Consider the following 26,578-nt stretch of genomic DNA (forward strand, 5'->3'; position numbering starts at 1 on the left):
ATTTGTAAACGGTCAAAAGTTTCAGGACTTGCATTTTCAACTTTTCCTCAGTGACTGAGAGAAAACCGTGTAATCTAAATCAAAACTTCTGAGTCAATATTGTTAATACCCATAGTACTGGCAATAGGAATAGCACTTCTGAGGATGAGGCAATGCAAGCCTCCATTTTTGACACAACATGCACCTTAAAAAGCCCACAGCAATTCATGAAGAAACTAAGCAAGTGGGACCATACTAAGCAAGTGAGATCACACTACATGTATAAGCTGTGTATTCTTGGAGATGCATGCAACCTTTTCCATGAAGAAAGTAACTAGTTTGAATGCAATATCTAACCTGAAAATGGCTATAATAAAACTTCCTCAACCTACACAGTGTCAACCCAAATGATAAAGGACGCTGGCGAGCTGCCATCAAGCCCCCTCATCTATGTGCAAGCACGTCTCATCCGCCACAGGATGGGGAACAACAGAGGTTGTATTGATATGTATTGTTTTATCCATGCAGTGGTTTTATGTTATCTTAAACCATAGTGGCTGCGTTTGTAACATAAGCTAATACTAGTATCTAGTGGATGAAAAGTTGCTCACATTGTTCGGGTCCCCAATAAATAGCACTGTGCCATCACGCTGGGCATTGATTGCCATGGACATGTCAAATGAATTCTTGTTGTCAGTAAAGTAGCTGTTCAGAGGCTGAGACATGGTGTCTAGTCGGACTGCTGTGTTGCCACCAAAGTTCATGGGAACCATGTTGATCTGCAATAAAGGTTATGATAATCAAGTTCATTCATTGGTAATGTATATCTGCCACTTCTGCACTTGGGACCTTTGCAACAGAGTGACAGTAGAAGAACCATCAAAAGCAACTTTAAAGGAGTCCCAAAATTACTTTGCAAAATAAGCAAACATGTGTCATGATTTAAAAAAAAATATTGGAAAGTGGATAATATATCTTATGTCATTATAGAATGCTTTATTCGATTCCACATTAAAATAAGATGTAATAGAAAAAAATAAAGGACTCTAGTATAATTTGGTGTAACATGTTCTGTGTCTCCATTCAATTGTCAAACCTTCCTGACCACACATTTAGATTTGATAAATAAAATGTGTATGTGTTTATATACAAAATTAATGTAACATGTATTTTCTTTCGCATCAGTTTTAATTGTAGCCATACAGAGGATGCCCATTAATCAAATCAGTTTGTCTTTATTTCAACAATGAACATTTCAGTACTGATGGCAAAATGCTACAGGCATAAAAGAATGAAATCTGACCCCATTGGCAGCTGCTCTTGCTTCCCTGATCATCCTTTGTATCGCCTCAATGGATCCTCTGACCTCGTTGACCTCCGTACTTTTGGAAGCTATACTGCCTTCCAACTCCACTCTCAGTGCATTGATCTTGGCCAAGTTTGCACTCACAGACTCCACTGTAATATTTACAGACTGAGTAAGTTTAAAGATGGAAAAGATGAAATTGAATTATATCCTAAAGCTAAGGCATATCATTAAGGCTTCAACAGATTTGACATAGAGTGCACAACATTTTGTGAGAGGGTAGCAAAAATGTCTTGATTAATTTGCAAATTGTAAACACTTCTATGGTTATGCCATTGTTTTTGGTATCCTATACTACATGTCATCATGTTCAGCTTGGTGACTCACAATCCTGCTGGATGCCTGCAAGGTTACCCCCTCCTCCTCCTCCTCCTCCTGTAGCAGCAGCATCTTCCAGCTCTTGTACTGTGGAGCAAGTTGAAGACAAGAGGAAGAGACTCAACTCAGAAATGATTACATGTAATACTATGTAGGTTATCAGATGTATTTTTCTATTTGCATGATTTTCAACTCAAACAACGTATAAATAAACATCTGTTCAATCATATAAATCACTATCATTACAATCCATAAAACTGACAGCTGAGGGCTTAAAATTCACAGGCCTGAGGCCTAGGGTTCTGAGGAAAGAAAGGGTTTAATGTGCAATGTGCTCAAGTTATAGTGTATTTATGAAATGTAACATAAATCTTGAGTAGGATTGACACAATCTGATGCAGATAAACATGTCAGAAGGAGGGAGACATGGGATTGGTTGGCCTACCACTTTTCAGTGCTCCATCCAGGTTCTGGTCCGTACCATACTTTCCAGATATGATGTCATCAACAGAAGTCTTTGCTTCAGTGGTTCGTTTGTCAGCTTTGTTGATCTTGGTCTGGTCAATACCCGGGTCAGGACCTATTGCATTAGGAAAGAGAAGGGACAGTGAATTTCTCAGATTTTACAACCCTAAGGCCACTTGTCCAACATTAAGGTGCAAAAGACAGTAGATTTATTTCAATAAGTAATACACATTTTATCACCACCTCCTTTTGGTTTGTACCAGTCCCCTAAATTCTCTAAGCCATCTTCAACCTCATGTTTTACTAAACACAGATTTGTCATACCTTGAAACAGCTTTCAAACTCTTACTATATATGCAATCATGCTAATATTAGTAAAAGCTTACTTTCAAGCTTGTTGAGTTCATCAGTAAGTGCTGAGAGTTGGTTTCTGCCCATCTGCAGCCCAGTCTCCACATCAGTTGTGGCAGAGTCTGCTGCATCAAGTCTGGGCTTCAAGTCTGCATGAAATAGCCAGTCAGTGTTATGCTACTAAGACTTGCTAATACATCATTAAGAAATAAAATTCTTTTAACTTATTGATAAAAAAAGCTATTGATGTGCCATTTAGACCATTTGTCAGTTAAGGTTTTTAAGGTCAGTTATTAAGTCAGTCAAGGACATCATCAGATGCCTGCTCAAAAAGCCTGCTGGATCCTCCAACACCATTCCTCTCTGTCCTCCATCATTTGTTATTCTTCAGTCCCATTTACAGTGACAGTGACATTCACTTCTCAGTTATCTGAACTTTGTATCAAGGTAAACATGTTGACATTTAATTTGTAAAACAAATTGTACTAGAGACCTAAGATTTAGTAAGATGACACCTACCATCCCTCAGACTGTTACTCTGGTCTTGAGCCTTTTTAAGGCTATCATCGCTCTGCTGTTTGGTTGTCCTTGCTGTGGCATCAAAGTTACCGTCCTCAACAAGCTGTCAGTGTTATAAAGGGAAGTAGCATGGGTCAATAAGGTGCAGGCATATAATTGTAGTTGCATCTCATTTCAACAGCAAAATCTTTTAGAAAGCCGAAGCCAAACTGACTGACTGACTGACACACACTGGTATTATATTATATACCAACCTCTCATACTAACGTAAGGTTACCAGTTTACGGTCGATTTGTTAATAATGCCGTTTTATGGAAAGCGCGCAGGTCGGGAAGTGAAAAGCTGTCCTTAATTGGAAGACCTCAAAGTCGGTCTGCGTCAAGCTCTGTGTGGCATCATATTTCTTCTGAGGATTTCTCGCCGTACGAGCGTCTTTAATAAACAAGTCTGCAGCCAAGAATTCTTCCAGGGTGACCAATTTACGGTCAGTTGGGTGTTTCTCCATGAGGTTATTTTTCTAAAGGACATATATCTGATCATTTCCCTTATAATTCCCCCACGTAGTTCACTGAGATAACACAATGGATAAATTGTTTACATATGGCCATGCCGCCACTTTGCATCGCCGCTAAACGTTATCGGTAAGTCATCTTTGCCCCAACAGAACGCCACTCAGAGCGCCATGCTGTTCGACAACTTGCACAATGCTACTCATAATAATGGCAACGCATTTGGACGTTGTTATCACCTGTATAGATAGGAACTGGCCTTGAAACGCGTTCAGTATACATGTGGCTTGCTCACGCCGTGCCCTCCCCACATAAATTAGCCCCAACAGCGCCCCTTGCGACAATTTCTCGCTCTCCAGTGCACCAAGCTTTAACGGGCAAGTCACGTGATGCAACATGGCGTTCGAAAACTACCCGCTCGGCGAGGACAGTCACTTGTTTTTATGCAGTTTATAAGAGTTTCATTGGACAACATACATAAAATCACCATGCATTCTTGAGATAAGACCTCCAGGTTTGGTTTGAGGTGATGTTTCAATTCATAAAGAGTTTGTTGGATTTTAAAGAGGGGACGAAAATAGCCGTCTAGAATTACGATCAGAACCGGGTCATCTGTAATAGTGTTGTGCGCACTCAAGCGTAAATGTAAATTGTTGTCGGACTTTTCAGACGTGATTTGCTGGATGCAAAGTTATAGGATAAATAAGGCAAGACACATAGGTGATATAAACGTACTTCTTTCCTACTCAAGAGAATTTTCTTTTTTACAATTGACCTCGAAGTCTGCATCCACCAATAAGTGACCGTAAACTGGTCCTGCACGTAAACTGGTAACCTTACGTTACTGCTACCTTTGACTTGCAATTCTGTGTAAGGAAACATTTGATTGAAATTTGGATATTTTTCACCATCTACAGACTTCAAATTGCCAGAGATAAGCTTGCTACAGACACATTACCTATGCCACTTAGAAATCACCCATGCCACTTAGAAATCACTCATTGACAACTCTAGATCCATCCCACTCCATGTAAGCATACATGTATTTGGCAATAGTAACTTGTCAAGTAAATTTCAATTTTGAGCAGTCAGACATAAAAAATGAGAATAAAAAAACTGATAAAGGGTGACTGAGTTACTGTTAAGTCAATAACACCTGATGATGTGCTCTGACTTGTACATGTGTCTAGATTCAAATCATTCAGCATAACAACTAACCTTTTTGGCATCACGCGCTGCTCTTCTTGCCAGTTTAGCTGCTGCCTCGGCCTCATCAATCTTTGTGACAACACTTTCATAGGCAGCAATTGCCTGGAGCGCCTTCTGGGACACATCACCCCCGCTGTCCTTCAAGCTGTTGATAGAACGTTACAACATGAGTGCATGTTATTAACTTTTCCTTTACAATGTTAACCTAAATTTGTAGCCTGGGTACGATCCAGTAGTAGCTTGCTCCTGTATGAACAGCAAGTTCCAAATTACAATGTACACCTACAGCAGCCTTCTGTACACATTTTTTTACAGTTCAAATTTTTACAGAAATCTATACAACTCCTCACCTCAGCTCACCTCACCTCACCTACTACTACCATGCAAACTACTACTATTTAAAAAATAGCAGTCTATTCTCCAATGACAACAGCATAGAATATTGAATGACATTATAAGACAGCATATCTGTTGTATCCTACACAATTAACCTCTTACTTGTCTTGTGCTATTTTGTCTAATTCCTGCAGCCGTAGTCCATGATCTTCTGCCTCCTTAACCTTTGCTTCCAGATCATCAAGATCTCCCAAGCTATCCACCTTCTCCTGAACCTTGGCTCTACCCTCCGTGATCTTGTCATTGTGCCCATCAATTTTATTCTGTAGTGAAAAAAATTGATCATAAAAAGGTGTCATTCAGGCATAAAACCAAATTGAGTCTCTGTCACAAGTAAGGCGCTTTCACAATTCCAAAGCATGCACATAGTACATGTCTTTGTCCTGGATTAGAACCTAGAGTTGTGCTTCTAAAATGATCCCTCAGTAAAAGAGAATTGTGAGCCAGCATTACTGCACTTTGATCTTCCAAGACAGGCAAGATTCATAAGCTATTAGCTCTAGCTTCATGCAGGAGGGTCAACTATTATAAAGTATCATGAAGTCATGTGACAACTATCATCAAAGGCATTACAGTTTAAATGTATAGTATAACATTCACTAATGCTAGCAATGAGATCATCATTATTCATCCATTGTGTATTTAGTGCATTCATATCGGATGATTCTGCAATATTGACCCTGTGCATATCTGTCAGTGAGAAAAACAGAGTAATATACTTAATAAGTGTATAGTTTGTGATCATAACTGTCATGTTCTGAGTGCAAGCTTAGAGCAGACTGGGAAGTTACATGTTATAATAACCTTGTTGGCTTTCCCCTCATCAAAAGCCTTCTTAGCTTCATCCAGGTTTGTCTGTGCAGCATTGACCGTGTCAGCCATGTCATCTGCTGCAGCCTGGGCACTGTCCAGAAGAGTTGTGTCTGCTAGGCGGTCGGAATTGACTTTGTTTAGTCGGTCAACCTCGTCACTCTGGCAAGGACAAATGTAAACATTTACTTTATGTGATGCCCAATATATCAGCATAGAAGGTATTGTCATGGTCAAGAAGATTATAGACTGATATGATGCATGCTTAAAGTTTTTTTTAACCAAGTCCTCTTTTTTTAACATAAACAAGTTATTCTCACTCCTTTACTTAATTCAGTTTGAGCCAGCAGATTTGTAGGAAAAAAGTGAGGTTTTGTTACCACTTCGTTGGCTTTGTCGATGGCTTCCCCCATATCATTAAGGTTTTGGTTCATGGTGTCTATCTTTGCTCCCATGTTGACGATTACACCAGTTGTACCACTGCTTTTCAGCCAGTCAGTTACTTGAGTGTTCACTGTCAGCCAAACACAGCAAAATAAACTTGACATCAAGCATTTAGAAAATACAGTGCATTTACACCACTGGTGTTAGATTGTTACTGTAAAACGTCTCAAATATACTAATTATGACAAATAATTTGAACAGTCTGTCCAACATTATTGATTATTAAATCTTTTTTCTAAATCTTTATTTTACCACAGCCACATACGCTGCAATACAAGATAAAATTAATTTACTTGTAATGCAATTGTGAATTACATAATAGTCAAAGATGATACAAAATAAAGGCAGTATTTACACTTGTCAACTTCAGCCTTCTCAGTATCTGCTGCATTCTTGTTTGGTTCAAAGTTGACATTGTTTGTTTTCCTCCCTTCAATTTCAGCCAGGATTCTGCGTGCCTCGCTGAGATCATCGTCACCTGGGCCATCCGTTTCGTCTGAACCAAGCTGTTTTTTCAGTTCATCTAACAGAGTAACAATTATTGAAGAAACATCAGCTTGGTAGGACTTCATTTCCATGCTGGTATACAGAAATCTTTCAATTACTATCAACAATGTGATTTCAAATTTTGAACAAACAAAATTAAATACAAACTGACAGCTTATGTCACTCTGTCATTCTTAGTTTTTTTTTTGTAAGTTATGTATACTATACATTATGCACTTTGGCCTTTAACTGCCTCTTATACACTTAAACAAATTTTGACCACACAAATGTACACAATATAATTATTTAATAACAGGACATTCACTCTTTAATCCATGACAGTCCCTGTGATATTCAAATCAGATCTGGCTAACACTTTTGTCCAGCCCATATAAGAGTAATTATAAATTTTGACTGACATTCTACCAAAATACATTGATTGTACAATGTCTCTCCAGTCACCACTCACCAAGCCTGGCATTCAGTGCCTTTATTTGTTCCTCTAAATCAGTTGCCCTCTGGTTGGTTGTGTCTGCATTGTCCTTCTCTGTGGTCCCCTTTCCTGCCACATCAGTTCCCTAAAATCAACATGATCCATGAATGTTCACAGCACATCAGTGAAGACATCAATATGCAACTTCAACCTCAAACTCACTTACAGATATACAGTACATTAGCCATAGATCACAATTCAAAAAAAATCTGACCAAATCCAATCCTTATGCAGTAGGAAAGAAATGGGCATTCAACAGTGTACTGTATAGTGAGTAAGTGAAAGCCACAATGCTCAGTACTTTCAGTGGTTTTATGTGATCATCATTTTTTCAGAATACTGCCCCAAATATGTTTACCTTCCTAGTAATAATAATGGCCTCTCCTTCTGCTTCCATGATGGCATCTCGCAGCTTCTGTATGGCTGGTGCAGACAAGTCGCCCAGCTGATTCTGCATCATGGACAACAAAATACCGGTTGAAACAGTTACTGGGAAATTGGCATTACGTACATTGTGTATGTGTAGGTAAGAGTTAATTTGTATCTGAAAATGTTCAATCTTAAATACACTGAATCATTGACTTCTGCTGACCCATGAGAAATCCAAACCAGAAAAACCAAGACATGATTGATTCCATAACAATTATGACAGCTCCTTTTTCTTAGCATCATCTAATATACAAAAAACTCCATAAAGATGTACTTCAACACAAAGACACAAATACAACTGTTACGGGTTACAGTGCTGTAACAACAGGTTAGCAGTTCTAAAGGCCAGCATGTACCTTCAAAGCTTCAACTTGATTGGACAGGTCATTCAGCCGGTTGAGGGCATCCTCTGGTGCTGTGCCTCCTCCCCCTCCCCCTCCATCGAGCCTGTCCCTCGCTGCCTGGACGTCCTGCAGCAAAGCCTGGAACAGCTGCAGGAGGAGACTGCAGTCGTCTTGGGCAAGGTCATCCGTGCAAACCAGCTTAGGAGCTGTGACAGTGGGAAATGTTTTTAAACGGAGAGTTGGGAGAACAAGAATGATGGAAAAGTATCATTGTCCTAATTATTCAAAGCAAATATTAGAACACTATGGGACATTAAACAGCAAAAAAAATTGCTGCGACAAAAGGATTGTATTGTTATAATCCTGAGTTAGTCCGGGTCTTATTTTATATAATGTGATTAAACTCTTCTGTATAAGACCATTTGGTCAAGCAAAACATAAAATAAAAGTTCAATTGCAGCGTATCTTAAGATGTGAAAGTTCAACACTTACCACAATTCTCTTCATCACTGTTGTCCCCACAGTTGTTAATTCCATCACACTTAAGCTTGAAGGGGACACACAGCTTATTCTTGCATGTAAACTGCCCAACATTGTCACATGCTGAAATTTCGATGACATTTAATGATTAGTTCTGATCTAATGACAAGTGTTTGTGTAAGTCATCAAAAACAGTATATTCAATGATATACACATTTCTTTATCAGGTATTCATTTTTTTCAGGTTTAAATCTAATATGTGTGTCTCTTTGCTTAACAGCACTGATGTAAACAAAGAATGTTCTAACATCTACATATGAATCTGATTGAATACTTACTGCTGCTGCTGTCCTTGAAGGTACAGTAGACATCATACAGGTCATACTCGAACTGGTTTCCAAAGTTCTGCATTTTTGTGATGGAGCCATAGTCCTCCTTACAGGACACGCGTGGGTAATGGAGCGGGAACGCCACAACACCACCGTCCAACCAGCCCTGGTGTGTGTGTGTGTGTGTGGGGGGGGGGAATTAGACAAAGATGGTTTTGTGTCATGATTACTTAGACACAGACTTGCAAGTTTGTTATTTATATAAATTCATGATATTCAAGATCACTATAACTTTTATGTTATTCATATAATTTGTCACTGATCACCAATAAGAACCACTCAAGTTAACACACTTTGGACAATATACAGTACCAAAAGGGTTATTGTCAAAGACTGGACTTCTTATTAGTTGGCTCTTCACACAATACTTATAATATATTAAATAAGTAATTAATAAGTAATAATAAGGTTTTGGTATTGACAGCCCTTGAGACAAGTTTTAAGCTTCCGACCTAGCCAAACATTCTATTGAATTTGTACCTAGAAAACACTGTTTAATGATCAAAATATGACTTAACTCTAATTGCAGTTTTACTGAGCCAAAGATAATGTGCATTTCATACCTTGCGACAAATGTCCAGGCCAGTGTTCCAGGCTGTAGTCAGCTGATCCAAGGTTGCCACGTTTGCTTTCACTCGGTCACAGATGAGGGACGCATCAGGGTAAGAAATGGAATACTGGTCCAGCATATCATTGGGCATCAGGAAGGTCGTCAGGCCAGCTGGATGGGAGAGAGGTAGATACAATTTTGTATTAAAAAATCTTATCCCTCTTACAATTTCTTCTGAAGCTACAATGTGGATGAAAGGGTCTGAAAGGAAATGTCAGGTGTCTCAAGTCTTGCACCCTTGCTACAAACTGCTGCATGCAAAAATCAAGGAGTATTGAACTCCTGACTTCTTCTAATACTATACATAGTAATAGTTCAACTTTTAATAGTAGTATTAGAGTATCTAGGATCAGAAAATAGGAATAATGTACCAGGACTGCCACACTTCTCATCACTGTTGTCCCCACAGTTGTTGATGCCGTTACACACCAGCCAATGTGGAACACACAGGCCATTATCACAGCTGAACTGGTCAATCTTCTTACAGCCTGAAAAAAAGAATTAATATTAAATTTTACATTTTGAATTTAGGTTCACATCATAAGGATAGAGAAATCAACAGTAACTGTTACAGACTTTTTTGTTATGAAGACTATTTTTCAGTTAACATTACTTATCAACTACTAAGAATGTACACTACTTATAACATTCTATATTACATCAGATTCAATGAAAAACACAGCATATCATATTCATTCATCTTATTGACGTACAACAGGATGTATCTGCCTTGTGTATATTGGGGGTTCCTGATAATTTTGATAAATGTATGTTATGTTAGATGAGAAAGTTTTGCTCATTTGAAATGTATCAAAAATAACACACTCTTTATGGATGAATATAACCAGGGGACCAAGATTCAAGCATTGGTAAAACCAAGCATCAGTAAATAACTCACTCCAGTCAGGCAGCACAGGCTCACACCAGACATCGAACACCTGGCTGTACTCGTGGTTGCCGAAGTGAACGATGCCAGGCTCTCCGCAGCCTTCCCGCGCTGTGTGGATAGGGTGGACAGTGGTACTGTCTGACAGCCAGGCCATCCTGGGTACAGACAACATGGTGGTTTAAACATCTGTATGTACATTTATATGCATGCTACACTACACTTAGACTTGAGGATTATACAAGGTGATAGAAAAATGAAATCTTTGTCAGCTGAGACTCTGGCCAAAAATTATAGGTAAATATGACATGTACATGGCATTGTAATGCACAATCGACAATGCAATATTCTTTATGGAGCATGTTCCACATGTACATAATGCAGCTATTTTGTTCATATTGTTAAATCACTGCTGACAGATTGAAGCCAAAATTGATATGATAATTATTCTTTATTTGATAAAATAGTTTAATAAACATAGTTTAATCATTCTGCTCACTCCATTGTCTTGTTAGACTAATGAGCAAGTATTTATTTTAAAGAAAACAACACATGGATGAAGAAATACATGTCACACACCTACAGATGTCCAGACCAACATTGAAGGTTTTGTACATGTCCTCCCAACTTGCCAGTTTGGCTCCCACAGTCTGACATTTCTGCTCAGCATCCCAGAACCGGACCTGACCAGAAGTGTCTGTCTCCTTCCCAGGCCAGAGGAACACATGTCCTGCAGAACATTAGGCACCAACAATTACTGCTTGAAATTAAGACTTTAGTACTAAACTAGAAAGGCCGACATTTGCTTGAGAGCAAATACAGCATATTTCAGCCATCTCCCTCATGTAACAATAGGCCTTGAGGTCGTTGACCCCTTTGGCCATTGGAAAATGACCCAAAAAATTCCCAAATATATCATTTTAAAGTGTTCCATGCCAAAAATTATTTGGTCATTTGGATAAATATCTAGAGCACCCCTTGACCAAATTTCGGGTCATTTGGTTGTAAAACGAGGGAACAGGAGCCAAAAATGTCAAATTTTTGTCTAAAAATGGCCATAAAATTGCAATATTAAGCATTATGTTGTACTGTATGGAAAAACTGTTATTGAATTCATGCGCACAAAATTGAAGGGCACTTTTATACCAAATTTCAGGTCATTTGGTTGTAAAATGAGGGTACAGGAGGCAAAAATGTGCTTTTTTTGTCAAAAAATGGCCAAAAATCGCGAAATTAAGCATTTTGTTGTACCGTATACCAAAACTGTTATTAAATCTGGGTGGGCATATGATCAGGGCACCTCTGTACTAAATTTCATGTCATTCGGCTGTAATACCAGGGTACAGGAGCCCAAAATATACATAAAAATTGACAAAAACCTCAATAAAATCATTTCAAAGGCAGATATGAAAAAAATGAAAAAAACACCTGAGGGTATTGGCTTACTCTACCTTTGTGCCAAATTTCAAGTCAATCGGTTAAAAAACGGCGGAGTTGATTCGATTTGAAGATTTGGCAGGAGAAAGAAAGAAAGAAAGAAGAAAGAAACATTACGAATACAATATATTTCACCATACCTATGGTATGGCTGAAATATAACAAAATGAGACAAGCTTCACTGATTGATAATTCAGGGTACACTCGTATATACTACCAAAATATTCTCTGTCAACTTCAGTTTGATATTATGCTGATCAACAATTAAGTTACCCATCTGATTTTAAGATAGATTCCATAAAGCTGTGAAATCCTCATTTTCCTTTTACATGTTGTTTAGCCAGCACCTTAGACGGACAATGGAAGGTACATTCACTGACAAGTTCCTATCCCTTCTAAATCATAACGAATGCATTTAGCTTACCGCAGTTCTCCTCATCACTGTTGTCCCCACAGTTGTTGATGCCGTCACATCTGGCCCAGTAGGGCACGCACAGCTTGTTCTTACAGCCAAACTGGTTAATCTTCTCACAAACTGTAGAGGGACGAAAACACCAGATTAAGTTAGACACAAGGAAAAAGTGTAACAGCATCCCTCAGCTTTTGAATAGTACAGTGCTGTAGATTAAGAACCATTTGCTGTGATTCTATACTTACCTTTCACAGCAAAGGCATGTTCTTTCTCTGTTTACCTCTAATGCAAAATTGAGTCCCAGCAAACTTTCAAATATCATTCTACAGCAATTCCTAAAGCAAAATCCCACCAGGAGTGTGCTGATTTGTCCATCAACAATCCTTACCGACAAAGGTGTCAGGTTTGCACCAGATGTGGAACTTGGTTGAGTACTCCAGGCTGCCCAGGTGATCCACACCTTCTGTAGTACAGACCTCTCGGGGGTAGTGGATTGGCTGGGCAATTGTTGCGTCATTCAGCCAGCCATGCCTGAGATGGGCAAGAAATTGACAAGTTCTTATTATTACACTGTGTAAATTTTGAAAATAAATTTGGTGACCTCCATGCTTTCAAGACAAGAAAATAACTGGCATTAGGCCAACCTTGCTCATTATACCATTTTGATAAACTAGAGGAAGTATCATTCGAACAAGTATCACAACATCCTTTTCATTTGAAAAATAAAGTAACTACAGTCACTGTTATGCAATTATTTCCCATGCTTCCTAAATCTGTGTTTCATAAACTATTATTTCCAGTTCCATCTGAACGAATAACCTAATCCTCAAATCCTCATCAATACATCAACAACATGTGAGGAAGTTCTCCAAGGCTCAATATTTACACGCAGAGGTCCAGTCCTGCATCATAGGCTTCCTTCAGGTCTTCCCATGCGGCAACAGTGGAGTCATACTGGGCACACTTTCCTGTGGTCTCAAGAAACCCAAAGAGATCCGTGTCCAGGTCAGCATCGAACGAGACATCTCCTTCAAACAGGAAGACGTAGTTGCTGGTGGTGATGGTGGCTTCTCCTGGTCCTGCACAACATGATTGGTTCATCATTTAAACATCATTATGATCAGTTTAAGGGATTTACACAATAGTATCATTAGGTCTGTTACATGTAAATTATGTTGACTCTCATAATTTTTTCAGATATGCTTCGCCTATAAGACCACCACAGAACACAATGAATTTAAAAGAGCTTTACTACAGGCACCATCAGTATCTCCAAGGTTTGCACATTTCAGGTAATACTATCCAGATGTTTGGTTTGGTTTGATACAGATCTTCATTAGTGACTGATATGTCACTATTCTTACTGGAGTCCGGGTGATTTGTAGAGAATCACCAATTCTAGACAGAAGGAATTCGCACCATCACACACCGCACCAATGCACACGTGAGTGTTCTTTAACGTGCGTGGGGTGTGGCTCTCCCCAAACACGGGACCTCCATTTAACGTCCTATCTGAGGGACTGTTCTAGCTGAAGCTAGGTTTTTCGTCTAAGTAAAGTGTCACCTGAGTAAAGTGAGGAAAGCCGTATAAAGTGCCTTTCCCAAGGGCACAAGATCGGTGACATGGCGGGATTCGAACAAACACACTGCTGCTGCGCCACACGGTTTCACATGTTGAATACTTCCTTCAAGTTCCTTGAGAAAGTCTCAATAGCATAATTTTTGAATGTTACATCAGTCTCAGGGTACCCTGCAGAGTTGTAAGAGTTGAGGTTACAAACAGCACAGAACCTACCATCAACACCTCCATCACATTTCTCATCACTGTTGTCTCCACAGTTGTTGACTCCATCACATCTCAGCCAGTAGGGAATGCACAGGTGGTTATCACACTTGAACTGGCTGATCTTAGAGCAGCCTGGAAGTTTAAAAAATCAAATATATAAATTAAAAAGACTTATGAATTTCAAATGTTAACACTTCCAACAAATTCTTGTAGACTCAATAAAGAAAAGACATTGAAAATTCATGCCACTGTACAAATGTCGTACACACAGTTAGTTATTTCTTACATTAAAAAAGACAAAGAATAAAAAAGCTGTTGATAAGGAAGACAAGGGTTCAAATAAAACCCTAATATAAGCAGAGATGCATACAAAACTTAATACATAAAACGTACTAAAGTCAGCAGACTTGGGCTCACACCACACATCAAAACCCTCTGTGTATTCACGGCTCCCGTCATGGTTGATACCGGCATCTCCGCATCCCTCCCGGGCTGTGTGGATTGGATGAGAAACAGTGGCATCCTCCAACCAACCATACCTGCACAGAGGGAGGAAACAGGTGAGGTCAACTCTCACACTGAAGACAAACTACTCAAGTTAACAAAATGTAAGGAATATAATTTCATTCATCTTCTATGTGCCAAGTATCCTAACCATATTCAAAGGCTCCTAGCTATAGAGACACATGTACAAGTCCTTTAACATGCAACAGTGCCCTCAGCCAGATCACTGAGGTACTGCAATTATCAGGCCATACTAACTACGTATACATTGTACGCCAACAAATCAGCACACTTTAGTACAATCGGAAATGAATTGGCATAATACTGAGTGAAAACACTAAGAAGAACAGAAACAGAGAAGGTTGAAGAAAACAGGATGTACCACAGTGATATATGTACAACGGACGAATAGTCATCAGACTTAGGGTTAGATAAGATGAGATGAGATGTCCAGGCCAAACACCATGTGGGTTATTTTGGGTGCATTTTATCTACCTGCAGATGTCAAGGCCATGGCGCCAGGTGAAAGTGAGATCTTCCCATGATGCAATACGAGCTCCGATAGACTCACATCTGGCTTTTGCATCAAGGAAGGTGACAGATGAGGAAATTTGGTTTCCAGGGTACAAGAACACATGACCTGTGAAGACAAGGCAGTAATGAATAATCAGAACTGCTAACATGAAACTGACTTTGCACTAATATGTACTTGTCAATCCCTAAGCACATGGTGTGCTACTGTGACCAAAGGTTGGTGATACTGAACAATTTGCAGAAATACAGACCTTTCTTGTCTTTAATAAGCGCTAAAAACGATGACACAGACCTTATGAATACTACTATAATTGTTTTTCAGCCTGGCTATTAGTTAATGACATACTCTTTTTTTCACATTCATGCACAAGCTTCCAGGTGTGTTCAACACGTTGCTTGCATCTCATGTTGAAAGTTGCAAAAGTTGAAATGTTAACTACATTACCTGCTTATTCTCTGTTGACTATTTACCATAAAAATTTTGTATCCTGTACACATTGTTCTTCTGGTTGAGACATTACAGATAAGATATATCTGACACCTACCGCAGTCTTCTTCATCACTGTTGTCCCCACAGTTGTTGATGGAGTCACACACCAACCAGTACGGGATACACAGCTTGTTCTTACAGGTAAACTGCTTCACAGAATCACAGGCTGGGAATGATGGAATTGGGAAAGGAAATGTTGAACAACTGAGTGGTATAGACTTGTGTTTGTCATACAATAAGCTTAAGAAAAAAGAAAATCAAATTGAACATAATTAGCCATCACACAGACGTGAACCATTACACAGACATGAACATGCTCACACACACACACGTGCACACACACACACATATGCATGCATGCACACTCACACATGCATCCAAACATTCAAACACAAACAGACATATATTCAAACAAATGCACTCAGCGACACACCAGTGCAGAACTATCCCTAAGAGACTTATGTATGCTGATCGCCTGATCGCCTGATCCCATGCACAAACATGAGAAAAATGCTAACAACAGTCAGATTGTACACTATAAAAATATATTTTCCACTCACTGAAGTCTCCATTCTTGGGTTGGCACCAAACGTCATAACCCGAGCCGTACTCATGGCTACCGTCATGGTTCACCCCGACCTGGCCGCAGTCGTCGCGAATATTGCGGATGGGGTGGGAAATACTCCCATCGTTCAACCAGCCATACCTTCAACATCAAACATTTGACAATGTTAATTTTTCTGTATTTTGTGTATGGGTCAAGATACAGTCGTTCGCACAATTCCTGTCATTCATTATTAAATCTACAGTTCAACATTTTATTGTAATGTGGTCAGCATGCCTTCAAAAAGTATTATGATTTTAATTGGCAATTAACACAAGTCAATGTGTTTAATATCATTTAATAGAACCAGTATTCCTACTCATGATATTTTACAAAAATGATCCCATACCTGCAGATATCGAGTCCTACTAAATAAGCATTGTACAAGTCCTCCCATGTAGCCAGAGTAGCACCAACCCCAGCACATACTGATGCAGCATCATAGAATGTTATACTGCCTTGTGCTTCGTCACCAGGGTACAGGAAGATATGACCTGTCAGAATAGGCAGTAGGACAAATATTTTTAACATAGAATATGAAAAAGTGGAAAAGAGATTTTGAGTGCAGTGTGCGCGTACATGTCTCTCTTAATGGTTAGTAATGCACATTTGATATTTCATATTTGCTAGCTTAACAAATTCTGAAATATGGTGCCGTCTCATTTGAATCTTTTGACAAAGCAAAGAAATGTATCGATTCCCTAAGTATTGTACCATATTGTTGACATTAGCAATTGATCTTGCAAGGAGATGAGAGAAGATGTTTGTCTCTATCAATACTTATATCTTTGGCAACAGCACATCGTCTATAATATTCAATGAAGATAACTTACTTTGTAGTGCTACAGAAATTGCTGAATAAAAAATCCCCACTGATTCTGACTTCTAGACTAATCTAATACCCACAGTAATGTTGTACAGTAACATTGATCATCTAAACATGCATGTACCTACCAGCTGAGACATTGCTTATATCTCCAGTGTCCTGTTTGTGAGCAGCTACACCATGCAAGCCCACTACTCAGCAGGAGAAAAGAAGCATTAAATACAAAGCAAGCAGCAATGATTTGGCTTCTAGCAAGTTGAATTGCCTAGTACTACTTCATGATCGTCACAGATAATCTACCAGTAACAATTTACGTTTAGCTCACTAATCTAAAGCCACACGCAAAACATGCACAAGTACACAGCACTTACAATGGACATTTACATGACTGTGCATGTATATGATCATGACTGTCATAGCAAGTGAATGAGACACTGAAACTACATTTGTACATGCACATGTATAAGAGATTGAGTGCAAATACAACATTGCAGTGTCACATGTCTTTGAAACCTTCCAAAGCACACCATTCCTTACCACAGTTCTGCTCATCGCTGTTGTCCCCACAGTTGTTGACTCCGTCACAGTTGGCCCAGTGTGGGACACACAGGCCATTAGAGCAGCTGAACTGGTTTAAAGAACTGCAATCTGAGGACAAAAACAAGCAGGTCGATTATTATAGATGGGGGAGATAATAAGACATTATCTGGGCTGCTGTTGTAAAAAATACTGTAAATGAAAGTCTTTACAGTGGGTATCATAATTGTAAATTCTAAAACTTTTCTGTTTCATTCGGGTATTGACAAAGCTGACAATTGACAAACTATTTTTGAAGGCCACACTACCCCTAATAGCAATTAAGTAGGGTTTTTGGAGCTTGAAATAGTTGTATTTACCTCAGAACAAGCTTCAAAAAGAAGTAATGACCAAAACATTGCCATGCCTTACCATGAGTTCCATAGGTCCTACACCAGACATCCCACCCCTGGGTATACTCATGGCTCCCCTCGTGGTTCACTCCAACTTCCTCACAATTCTCTCGGGCAGTGTGGATGGGGTGGGCAACGGTTCCATCCAACAGCCATCCATTCCTGTCAAAACACACGAAAGACTTTGATACAGACCTGTATATAAACTGAGAGAGCATGTATTGTCACAGACAGATTGTATACTAGATGGGTTGGTTGACGGACAAATCTCATGCCTAGCCTTATCTGACAATGGCCAGCTTTACCTGATGGGTAAAAGAATCAGCAGCTGGTACATGTACACATGTAGTTATAATGATAGTCTTAAGTCAAGACAACAAAGTACATGTAATTATAAAGAGCCACTGATCATTCAGAGAGTGTGTAACAGAAGCATCATAGCTGGACAACATTTTGGTCCATTTCAGCTTCAAGTCTTGACTTCATCATATTGATGCTGTGGCATAACAACTTGCAGGTCCTGACAATGTTTTGAGGTGGATTTGAAAAATACTAAGAGAAGATAGATTTATGTTACTGTACTGTGTGATAAATCTCTCTCTCTGTCAGTCAGTCTATACAGACTATGACACTATGCAAAAAGAACCTAAGCGACAGAGACGACTACAATACAAAAGTGTACTAAGATAAATCAGGTGGACTGTAAAAAGAAGCTTCTTTACCTGCAGAGGTCCAGCCCAGCATTCCATGTGTCCCGGAGCTCTTCCCATGATGCAATCTGCATGCCCATCTGCAGACACCTGCTGCCAGCCTGCAGGAAGGTGATGGTGTCCCCACCCTGCTCGTCAGACAGCAGAACCACCTTACTGGCACCAGCAAAACTCTGACGTCTGGAGTCTGGAGGGGCAATGGCTGGAGGTGGGAGGTGGAGGTGGAGGTAAGTAAACATTCAGCTCAAAATAAAAATATCTCTTTAATAATAATGCACTTTGATTTAATGCCCTATTCTGATATGTTTTAGGACTCACTGTCATTAAGTCAAGTACTGAATCTGTACACCATTCCTAGAAATGGGATAACTAAAGGAGCAGTGACTCAACTCTGCTATCAAACATACTTAGTAATGCCCAGATATCAAATTAAAATGAAATGCTGGCATTTTTGCTACATATCGGGAAAAGTTGTAGCAATACATGTACAATGTAAGAAGCATAGTCCCATACATTTTTACAATATGTAAACTATGTAGGTTTGAAAATATTGTTCAAGTATCCATGACCTTTAAAATTCTGTAACAGAAAATGGGAAAAAATTGGAGACAGAAACCTTGGCAAACTGTGCCATCTCCGATGACATCCCTGAACCCAGGCAGACAGTGACAGCGGTACTGAGCAAGGCCAACAGACTCACAGTAGCCCTGTCCAGTGGGCGCACAGTTGGCACGTGCACAGGGGTTCGCTGTGGGGAGGAGAAGGTATATGAGAGAAACTGTCACAGAGTTCTCAGCAATACGGGAATATTTGTGTCCAGGCAAAAGTTTAAGCATGAAAAAAAAACTTTTCCCATCTATCTGAAAAAAAATTAGGTTGATATCAAGAAGTTGATGGGTGAAAAAATTTACATAAAATTTGTAAATGTATGCTGAAATGTCACCCAATTGTGCTAAATTAACAGTTTAAATGTCTATCATATGTAAATGATACTACATTGTACAGGTAACAATTGGACTACATGCAAACTTTTGATGTATCTTAATCATTTTAGAATGGACAGGTTATGCATGGAAGAAGATCATTATATGATCATGCAGGTCCAAAAAGAGTGTTAAATCTATGTTGCTGTCAAATGGACCAAATTTGTTACATGGGACTTCTTCTTTTTTCTGTTGTCTTCCCAACTAGACGAGTTAAAAACCAGAGAAGAAGAGATGGCAAACAGCATTTAATGATACAAGAGAAAATCAATCAGACTTACATCCAAAAACCTCATCACCAAGCATTCCTGTCCCATTAGCTCTTGCACAGCGGTCTGGCAGCTCATCGCTGAAGTCTCCACAGTTGTCCACCCCGTCACACATCGCCCACTTGGGAACACAGTTCAGGTTGTTACAGGTGTACTGGGATACAGACTCACAGGCTGGGGGAGGAGAGAACACAGTCACTTTAATCAGCATAATGTTGATGTGATGGTCAAATATTCCGAGGGGGATGGAACAGAAAAATTCAATTCAGCTTTTTACTAATTTTAGTCCTTCAGAGACACTGTAACTGACAGGATGACGGAACAAAAAAAAAGCCTGCCAAAAAACACTGGGACACAGACTTACCATGTATAAGCTATCTGTATTTGTATCTGTCCCTATGTAGCCAGTACATGTACATTTGTATATATAGCTGGCCTTTGGCATAAGTCATGAGTTTAATTTGCATGCATGCAGCACAGCAGCAGCTAGTTATATTGCACTGAACAACTTGTCACACCTACAGTAACTTTTTAAATATGATTCCAACCACTGTTTAAAGCTATCTGGCTATCTATGAGGATGTTCTCCTACAGAACTAGATGAGGACAAAAGGGCTGGGGAAAAAGATGCAATTGCTCAAGTTTGTCAATTACAGTAAGAATGCTGTAAATATCAGAAGAAAAACTGACATCATACTTACAGAAGCTGGAGCTCAGGACCTTACACCAGACATCCAACCTTTCACCCCACTCATAGCTCCCATCATGATGGAGACCAATCTTCCCACAGCCAGCTCGTGTCTTGTGGACGGCATGGGCCGTAGTTGCATCTTGGAGCCATCCATGCCTACACAAGGGACAATGTAGTGTTTGACATTGTTCATGATTTGTACAACAACCATTGGTACTTCTGCAGTGATATTAACCCATTGTTAGACAGTTAGATTACAATATGGAAGTTTTGTACATTTGGAAACCCCCTTATCTCTTACCTGCAGATGTCCAGCCCCTTGGCCCACTGTTCTGCTAGATCCTGCCAGCTTGCCAGTCGTGCCCCCACAGCCCGACAGGTCCGAGATGCGTTCCAGAAATTCACAGAAGGGCCTGCCCTGAGGGCTGGGTACAGGAACACTCCACCTAAAGGTTGGGAGGTGACAAAAATTGTCACTAATGCTAGACTGGTTCGGGCATTTATCAAAGAAATAAATCAACTTCTTTGCAACAAGTCGATTACTGCCTATTACATTATTTTATTTAATATAACAGGGCAATGGTAAGCAATAAGAAAATTCAATTTTCTGGACATGCATTTGCAATCCCTTCTATACCGTAATCTTGACCCTCTAAAACGTCATTTCCTGCGTTTTGACGGACTGCCAGACTAAGCTTAAGTTTGATGGCAATTCTGATAGAAAGACACATGGTTTTAGCGAGGATGATGCCCCCAAAATATTTTCACGATTTCGAGTACCGAGCTGTCGCAAGCTCAATTGGAATGCATGGTCAGTACTCAGGTAAGCATGTTTAGCATCCATGGTTAGATAGATAGACATAATCAATTGCAACTAGCAATTCTATGGTTAGATAGATATACATGTATCTATTTGCATTGCTACATATGAGACTTAGACCACCAGTTCCTGACATACCGCATTGTTGTTCGTCGCTGTTGTCTCCACAGTTGTTGACGCCGTCACACCTCGCCCAGTGGGGAACACACAGGCTGTTTCCGCACGAGAACTGACCGAGCCTTCCACAATCTAAAACATAGAAAACACATCTTACCAATCCATGGCCATGACAGTACTTGGAATACACGATGGCCTCTAGGGTAACTGATCTTGGCAATGGACTATATGGACGACTAAATTGTGACATGTAGGAACTGCGTTCAGAGAATGTCTGTTGACATTAACAGAAGTGCTCTGCCAACATACCAGTCAAATCTAGTTTAGGTAATATTTACTATAACCGTTATATACAAATATTAGCTGATAACTTAAACCATTATTTTGAGCCGTTTCAACTGGAGTGACACTCCTACCAAACGGAAGAACTCTACTCTACCCTAAAGTTACTCTATTAACGTTAACACTAAGGTTAAAAGGTTGAACTTGATCTGCAGGATAGATCATCTAACGTTAGATGTAACTAACGTTTAGAAGTATTCAGTTGTCATAGCTATAGTCCTATAGGAGGGTCTGCATGGGGGGGTCTTGGTAACGCTTAACGGTGAATTCAGGAGGCCCGGTAACGCTTAACGGTAAATTCAGGAGGCCCGGTAACGCTTAACGGTAAATTCAGAAGGAGTTACAACGCATAACACTTAAGTAACATTGACGTGCATTCCTATTCATACAGCGCTATAGTAGTTATATCAATAGGTGAAAATATCCGACTAATGACATTGTGAGAAGAAAAAGGTGCCCAGAACCCGGAGGAATGACAGGGACAATGTCCATGACATCTGTAAATTGACAGAGGCAGATCTAGAGTTCCCGGCCCGCCACAGAGACGGCGGCAGGAAAATTTCTCATGGAGGGATTGAACTATTGTTTCAGCACATGGAGCGCCGAAGGCGCGACTCACCCCAGGGGGGTCAGGGGTATGCTCCCCCGGGAAAATTTTTAAATCAAGACCCTCTTTAAAAAAAAAAAAAAAAAGAAGCCATTTCCTGCATTTTTCGGCATATTTTCCCCACCGACTAAGCTAGGTTGATTTTGACATTTTCATCAAATTACACATGGTTATATCTTTGGCCTCCACCCCCAGAGCCCCCGACATATTTTATCATTTCGATTCGAGCTCGGAAGGCAGGAGACGTTGCAATATAAGTCCAAGGAAATTTTAAAATCTGGACCGTCTGAAACGACATTTACTGCCTTTTGAATGACAGATTTTGCTGTAAGACGAAGCTAAATTAGATATAACATTTCCTTAGAGAGAAAAGTTCTTTTTGTGCGAAAACCCACGCCCCTAACATATTTTCACAATGTAGTCGTAAGCGCCAAAGGCGCAAGCCGTCGTAAGGGAGAAAATTTTCTGAATTCTAGGGGTATTTTTTGCCCGATACTAGGCTTGACACTGAAAACTGTATGAGGGATAAAGTTTTTGAGGGCAACGCTTCCGCCACATATTTCACCCTGTCCAGAGCCGAAGGCCGGCAGGCTCGGAGAAATTTTGAAATATGGACCCTTTGAAACGCCATTTCCTGCATTCTCAGGGGTTCTATCTGGCATTAGAATTCGTGTGTATAACGGGTTACGAAGAATTCCTTGGTAACGCTTAACGGTGAATTCGGGATAACAAATAACGATTAACGTTAAATCAAAACGACCAATAACGCTTCACGAAGAATATACCGATAACGATTAACGTTGAATTAGAGCGGGTCGGTAACGATTAATGGTGAATTAAAATGGCTCGTAACGCTTAACGGAAAAAGGCATGCAGACCCTCCTATAACAGGGCACATGCGGATGCATGATCACTACTGCACCAATACACCACCAAATTCATATCACAAACGCACTTACGTTACGATCAAATGACAACACACCATCTAGCTGACAAACTCGGGTAATTCTAACGATGCTAAAGGCCTAGTTAACTGTAAACGAACACGTTGCCAAAATCGGAAACAATTCGGTGACTTCTGGCAGCCATGTTGTGATGTAACCTTTGACCTGGACTGTGATCCCATTCCTCTCTGATACCCCAGAACAAATCACAGTTTGTCAGCCATCAATGTTAGTTGCTGTCAGTGCTCAACAAGTTCTGGATGATCCACAAACAATGATTTGAAATTAAATGATTTCAAATCATTGTAATTTAGAATTAATGACGTTAATGAGTTTCATCACATTGACAACATTATAATATAACTGTGCCCCAAAATTTTAGTTGTACACCTTATTTCTGGATCTCAGGCCGGAACTTCAATTGATCCCCCCTCCATAAACACCATCTATTGATTTCGAATAATATTTTCTTGAATGTCTTTTCTGTGTGACGAGGACTCACCGACTTGGCGGCCCACGTAGCACCAGACGCCGAAGGTTCCTCCTTGTTCCCTGGGGCTAACGCGGCTAACCCCAACTGCCGAGCACCCATCCCGGGCCGAGCGGATCGGCTGGGACACGGTTCCATCGTTTATCCAAGCGTATCTACAGTGTATGAAGATTTAGGTTGGGTTATTCACGTTAACGTTATATAGATTAGGTAACAATAAAGAAAGATCGAGAAATGTCAGTCTGAAAGCAAGTTTGAGGACAGGACTTAGAATCCTACATGTGTACCCACAGTCTCACATCCTTAGGATCCCTTGGGACATCTGGCATTCATCCTACCTTATATAAAGGGAGCCGACAGGAATTTCACAGTATGTGAGTCAAAGAAAAGCTTTTAAGATTAAGTTTTTAAACAGTATCCCACTGTATGATGAGCTTTAGTCACTTCCCAACGAAGGTACGCAAAAGAAGTGTTCCGTACTTGCAGAGATCCAGTCCGATTTGCCAGGTGTCCCTGACGTTCTGCCAGCACGCCGTCTCTGCCCATGCGCCGTACGTCCGGGTGCAGTACCCCGCAGCGGTGTGCAGGCTCACCCCGGGGCTGCTCAGCGGAGTTTCAGCCAGGAAAACAGATCCTAGGACGACATGAACGAAGGAATAAATTGATAAATGTATGATTGTTTGCATGTATGTATGTATATTTGTATGTAACGTTGTTTATGTATGTAACGTTAACGTTACGTATCTATGTATGTACGACGGCCCGCCTTATCGAACACTGGCACGGGTTGAAGAAGATGATGATGATAAATATATATATAACGTTACGTATATATGTATGTATGTATGGATGGATGAATGAATGAATGAATGAATGGTGGATCTTTGGTGCCGATACTTTTCATGTGAAAATTACGTACATTTTAATCTTATATATCTTTAAAGATATCAAAAAAATGATTGTGTAATGAGTTGTATCATTGGCAATAAATAAAAGAAAATAAAATAAAATAAAAAAATGATTTGGTGCTACATTTGGCTTATTTGATATCACTTAATATGTACGTGACGTAGGATACTGGGTGTACCAATTCAGTAAAGATGCATATACTCGTAAGCTAGAACTTGAGTTCTGAAAAAGCTTAACAATAGAAAAGCAACTGGCTTAGATTATGTACCCCCCTGACTCTAGAAGTTCTCAATGCTGCAACGGAGTTTACAATACAAGCAAACCTCGACTGATATCAAATATCATTAGGAAGCAGAGGGCCAGATTTGCTGGACACTGCAAAGAAGAACTTGCAAGCGAACTCATACTGCGGAAGCTGCCGCACATTGTATACATGCTGGTCGACCCCGACTGACTTACACAGACCAACTTACTTGGGATGTCGGTTTGTAGTTCGAGGATCTAAAGAATATGCTATGGGGGAGAGGTACATCTGGTAAAAGAGGGTGGTCAGGGCAACTCGCCCGTGATGATAAGTCAACACTGACTTAATTCTATGGATGACATCCACGCGCGCATTGATTTTTGACGCCTGTTCTATAAAAAAAAACTGTGGCCGCATGTCACCCCGTATCATGTCTGGTCAATTAGAATTTTATGCTTTAACTGGATCATGGAGAACCTGCTCTCCGGGGTAGGGAGGCATGGGGCCACTGCGCCCTCGTTCCCCCTCTAGAGAAAAATGGCAATTTAAATATGATTGAAATGGCGACGATGTCTTACTGGAGGTGACCGTAAGACAAACCAAGCCTGAAAATGAATGGTCAGGATGTTTAGTCCTGTGGTTTAGCAGCACTTTTCATTTTTGCTGGATTTTTCTTCTTTTTTTTCGCCCACGCGCATTAGTTTTGGGGTCTCCAGAGTGTGTCATCCATAAAAAGTTGGTGTGGCCTAATTATATGTCTACGTGATTAAAAAAGGGCCTAAAATGGATTTTAAAAAAAGCTACCCTACCCATCCTGTAAGCAACTTTTATATTCCAATGCCCCCAAATATGGAAAAGTGGTTTGTATGTGGGTTTCACCTAATGACTGTAACAGGTGACTCACAATACGCTGAAAGATACCAAACCCCCGCCGCTCCCAGTGTTGTGGTCAGGAAAGTCATAACGGTATGACATCACCAACTACCATTATTGATTTTTTTTTAAATACTTAAAATCTGAAAATGGTGGCAAAACCTAAACTGCTCAAAGACTTTTCATTGTTACCGCCGGTAGAACGATAGAAGACAATGCCGCTTTGATAGAGACAATATAAAGACGACCTGTTGTGTGACTATCATTGGATAAAACATTCTTTTGTGTTGCCAGTGACTAATAACAGTTGCTCGGTTGCTGCAGGCTATATTTGTCATTGATCCTTTGTTTGGGTATTAAAGACATTCTCTTCTCTTGAAGACTATCCTCTTCAATAGGCCAAACCGTCATATTATATCAGCACCCCCAGTCCTACAGAGACCAGGACCCCCCCCCCCCCCCATGAGGACCAGTGATTGTTGTTAGTGCATCCCCCAGCTGGGTTGCTGACAAGCGGCCGAGACGAACCTTGAAACACGTTGGACCGGTGCGATGCCGACCTGTCATTTTACCT

The 26,578-nt window shown here is 40.1% G+C and overlaps 1 protein-coding gene across 2 annotated transcripts in view; it reads right to left on the bottom strand.

Moving 5' to 3' along the window:
• Nucleotides 1-26,578, bottom strand: part of LOC118409338 — a 34,762-nt gene that overhangs the window by 7,001 nt on the left and 1,183 nt on the right. Inside the window, exons 2-41 of one of the 2 annotated variants that reach the window (XM_035810297.1) lie at nt 24,459-24,612; nt 23,991-24,133; nt 21,617-21,727; nt 20,960-21,104; nt 20,669-20,814; nt 19,980-20,141; nt 19,332-19,463; nt 18,728-18,917; nt 18,025-18,167; nt 17,614-17,724; nt 17,205-17,267; nt 16,600-16,744; nt 16,207-16,352; nt 15,702-15,812; nt 15,118-15,262; nt 14,512-14,657; nt 14,128-14,250; nt 13,219-13,411; nt 12,721-12,863; nt 12,345-12,455; nt 11,063-11,213; nt 10,496-10,641; nt 9,969-10,085; nt 9,551-9,708; nt 8,937-9,093; nt 8,611-8,721; nt 8,131-8,324; nt 7,704-7,796; nt 7,322-7,430; nt 6,722-6,889; nt 6,303-6,436; nt 5,917-6,084; nt 5,215-5,375; nt 4,726-4,861; nt 2,999-3,101; nt 2,515-2,628; nt 2,109-2,243; nt 1,673-1,750; nt 1,283-1,437; nt 591-758 (exon numbers count right to left, since the gene is read on the bottom strand). In XM_035810297.1, the coding sequence (XP_035666190.1) occupies nt 591-758; nt 1,283-1,437; nt 1,673-1,750; nt 2,109-2,243; nt 2,515-2,628; nt 2,999-3,101; nt 4,726-4,861; nt 5,215-5,375; nt 5,917-6,084; nt 6,303-6,436; nt 6,722-6,889; nt 7,322-7,430; nt 7,704-7,796; nt 8,131-8,324; nt 8,611-8,721; nt 8,937-9,093; nt 9,551-9,708; nt 9,969-10,085; nt 10,496-10,641; nt 11,063-11,213; nt 12,345-12,455; nt 12,721-12,863; nt 13,219-13,411; nt 14,128-14,250; nt 14,512-14,657; nt 15,118-15,262; nt 15,702-15,812; nt 16,207-16,352; nt 16,600-16,744; nt 17,205-17,267; nt 17,614-17,724; nt 18,025-18,167; nt 18,728-18,917; nt 19,332-19,463; nt 19,980-20,141; nt 20,669-20,814; nt 20,960-21,104; nt 21,617-21,727; nt 23,991-24,133; nt 24,459-24,612 (5,519 nt within the window). The remainder of the gene's footprint in view (nt 1-590; nt 759-1,282; nt 1,438-1,672; nt 1,751-2,108; nt 2,244-2,514; nt 2,629-2,998; nt 3,102-4,725; nt 4,862-5,214; nt 5,376-5,916; nt 6,085-6,302; nt 6,437-6,721; nt 6,890-7,321; nt 7,431-7,703; nt 7,797-8,130; nt 8,325-8,610; nt 8,722-8,936; nt 9,094-9,550; nt 9,709-9,968; nt 10,086-10,495; nt 10,642-11,062; nt 11,214-12,344; nt 12,456-12,720; nt 12,864-13,218; nt 13,412-14,127; nt 14,251-14,511; nt 14,658-15,117; nt 15,263-15,701; nt 15,813-16,206; nt 16,353-16,599; nt 16,745-17,204; nt 17,268-17,613; nt 17,725-18,024; nt 18,168-18,727; nt 18,918-19,331; nt 19,464-19,979; nt 20,142-20,668; nt 20,815-20,959; nt 21,105-21,616; nt 21,728-23,990; nt 24,134-24,458; nt 24,613-26,578) is intronic. The other variant, XM_035810298.1, reaches the window with a different exon arrangement.

Source organism: Branchiostoma floridae, chromosome 2 (assembly GCF_000003815.2).
Source record: "Branchiostoma floridae strain S238N-H82 chromosome 2, Bfl_VNyyK, whole genome shotgun sequence".
In the NCBI taxonomy this organism is placed as follows: Eukaryota; Metazoa; Chordata; class Leptocardii; order Amphioxiformes; family Branchiostomatidae; genus Branchiostoma; species Branchiostoma floridae.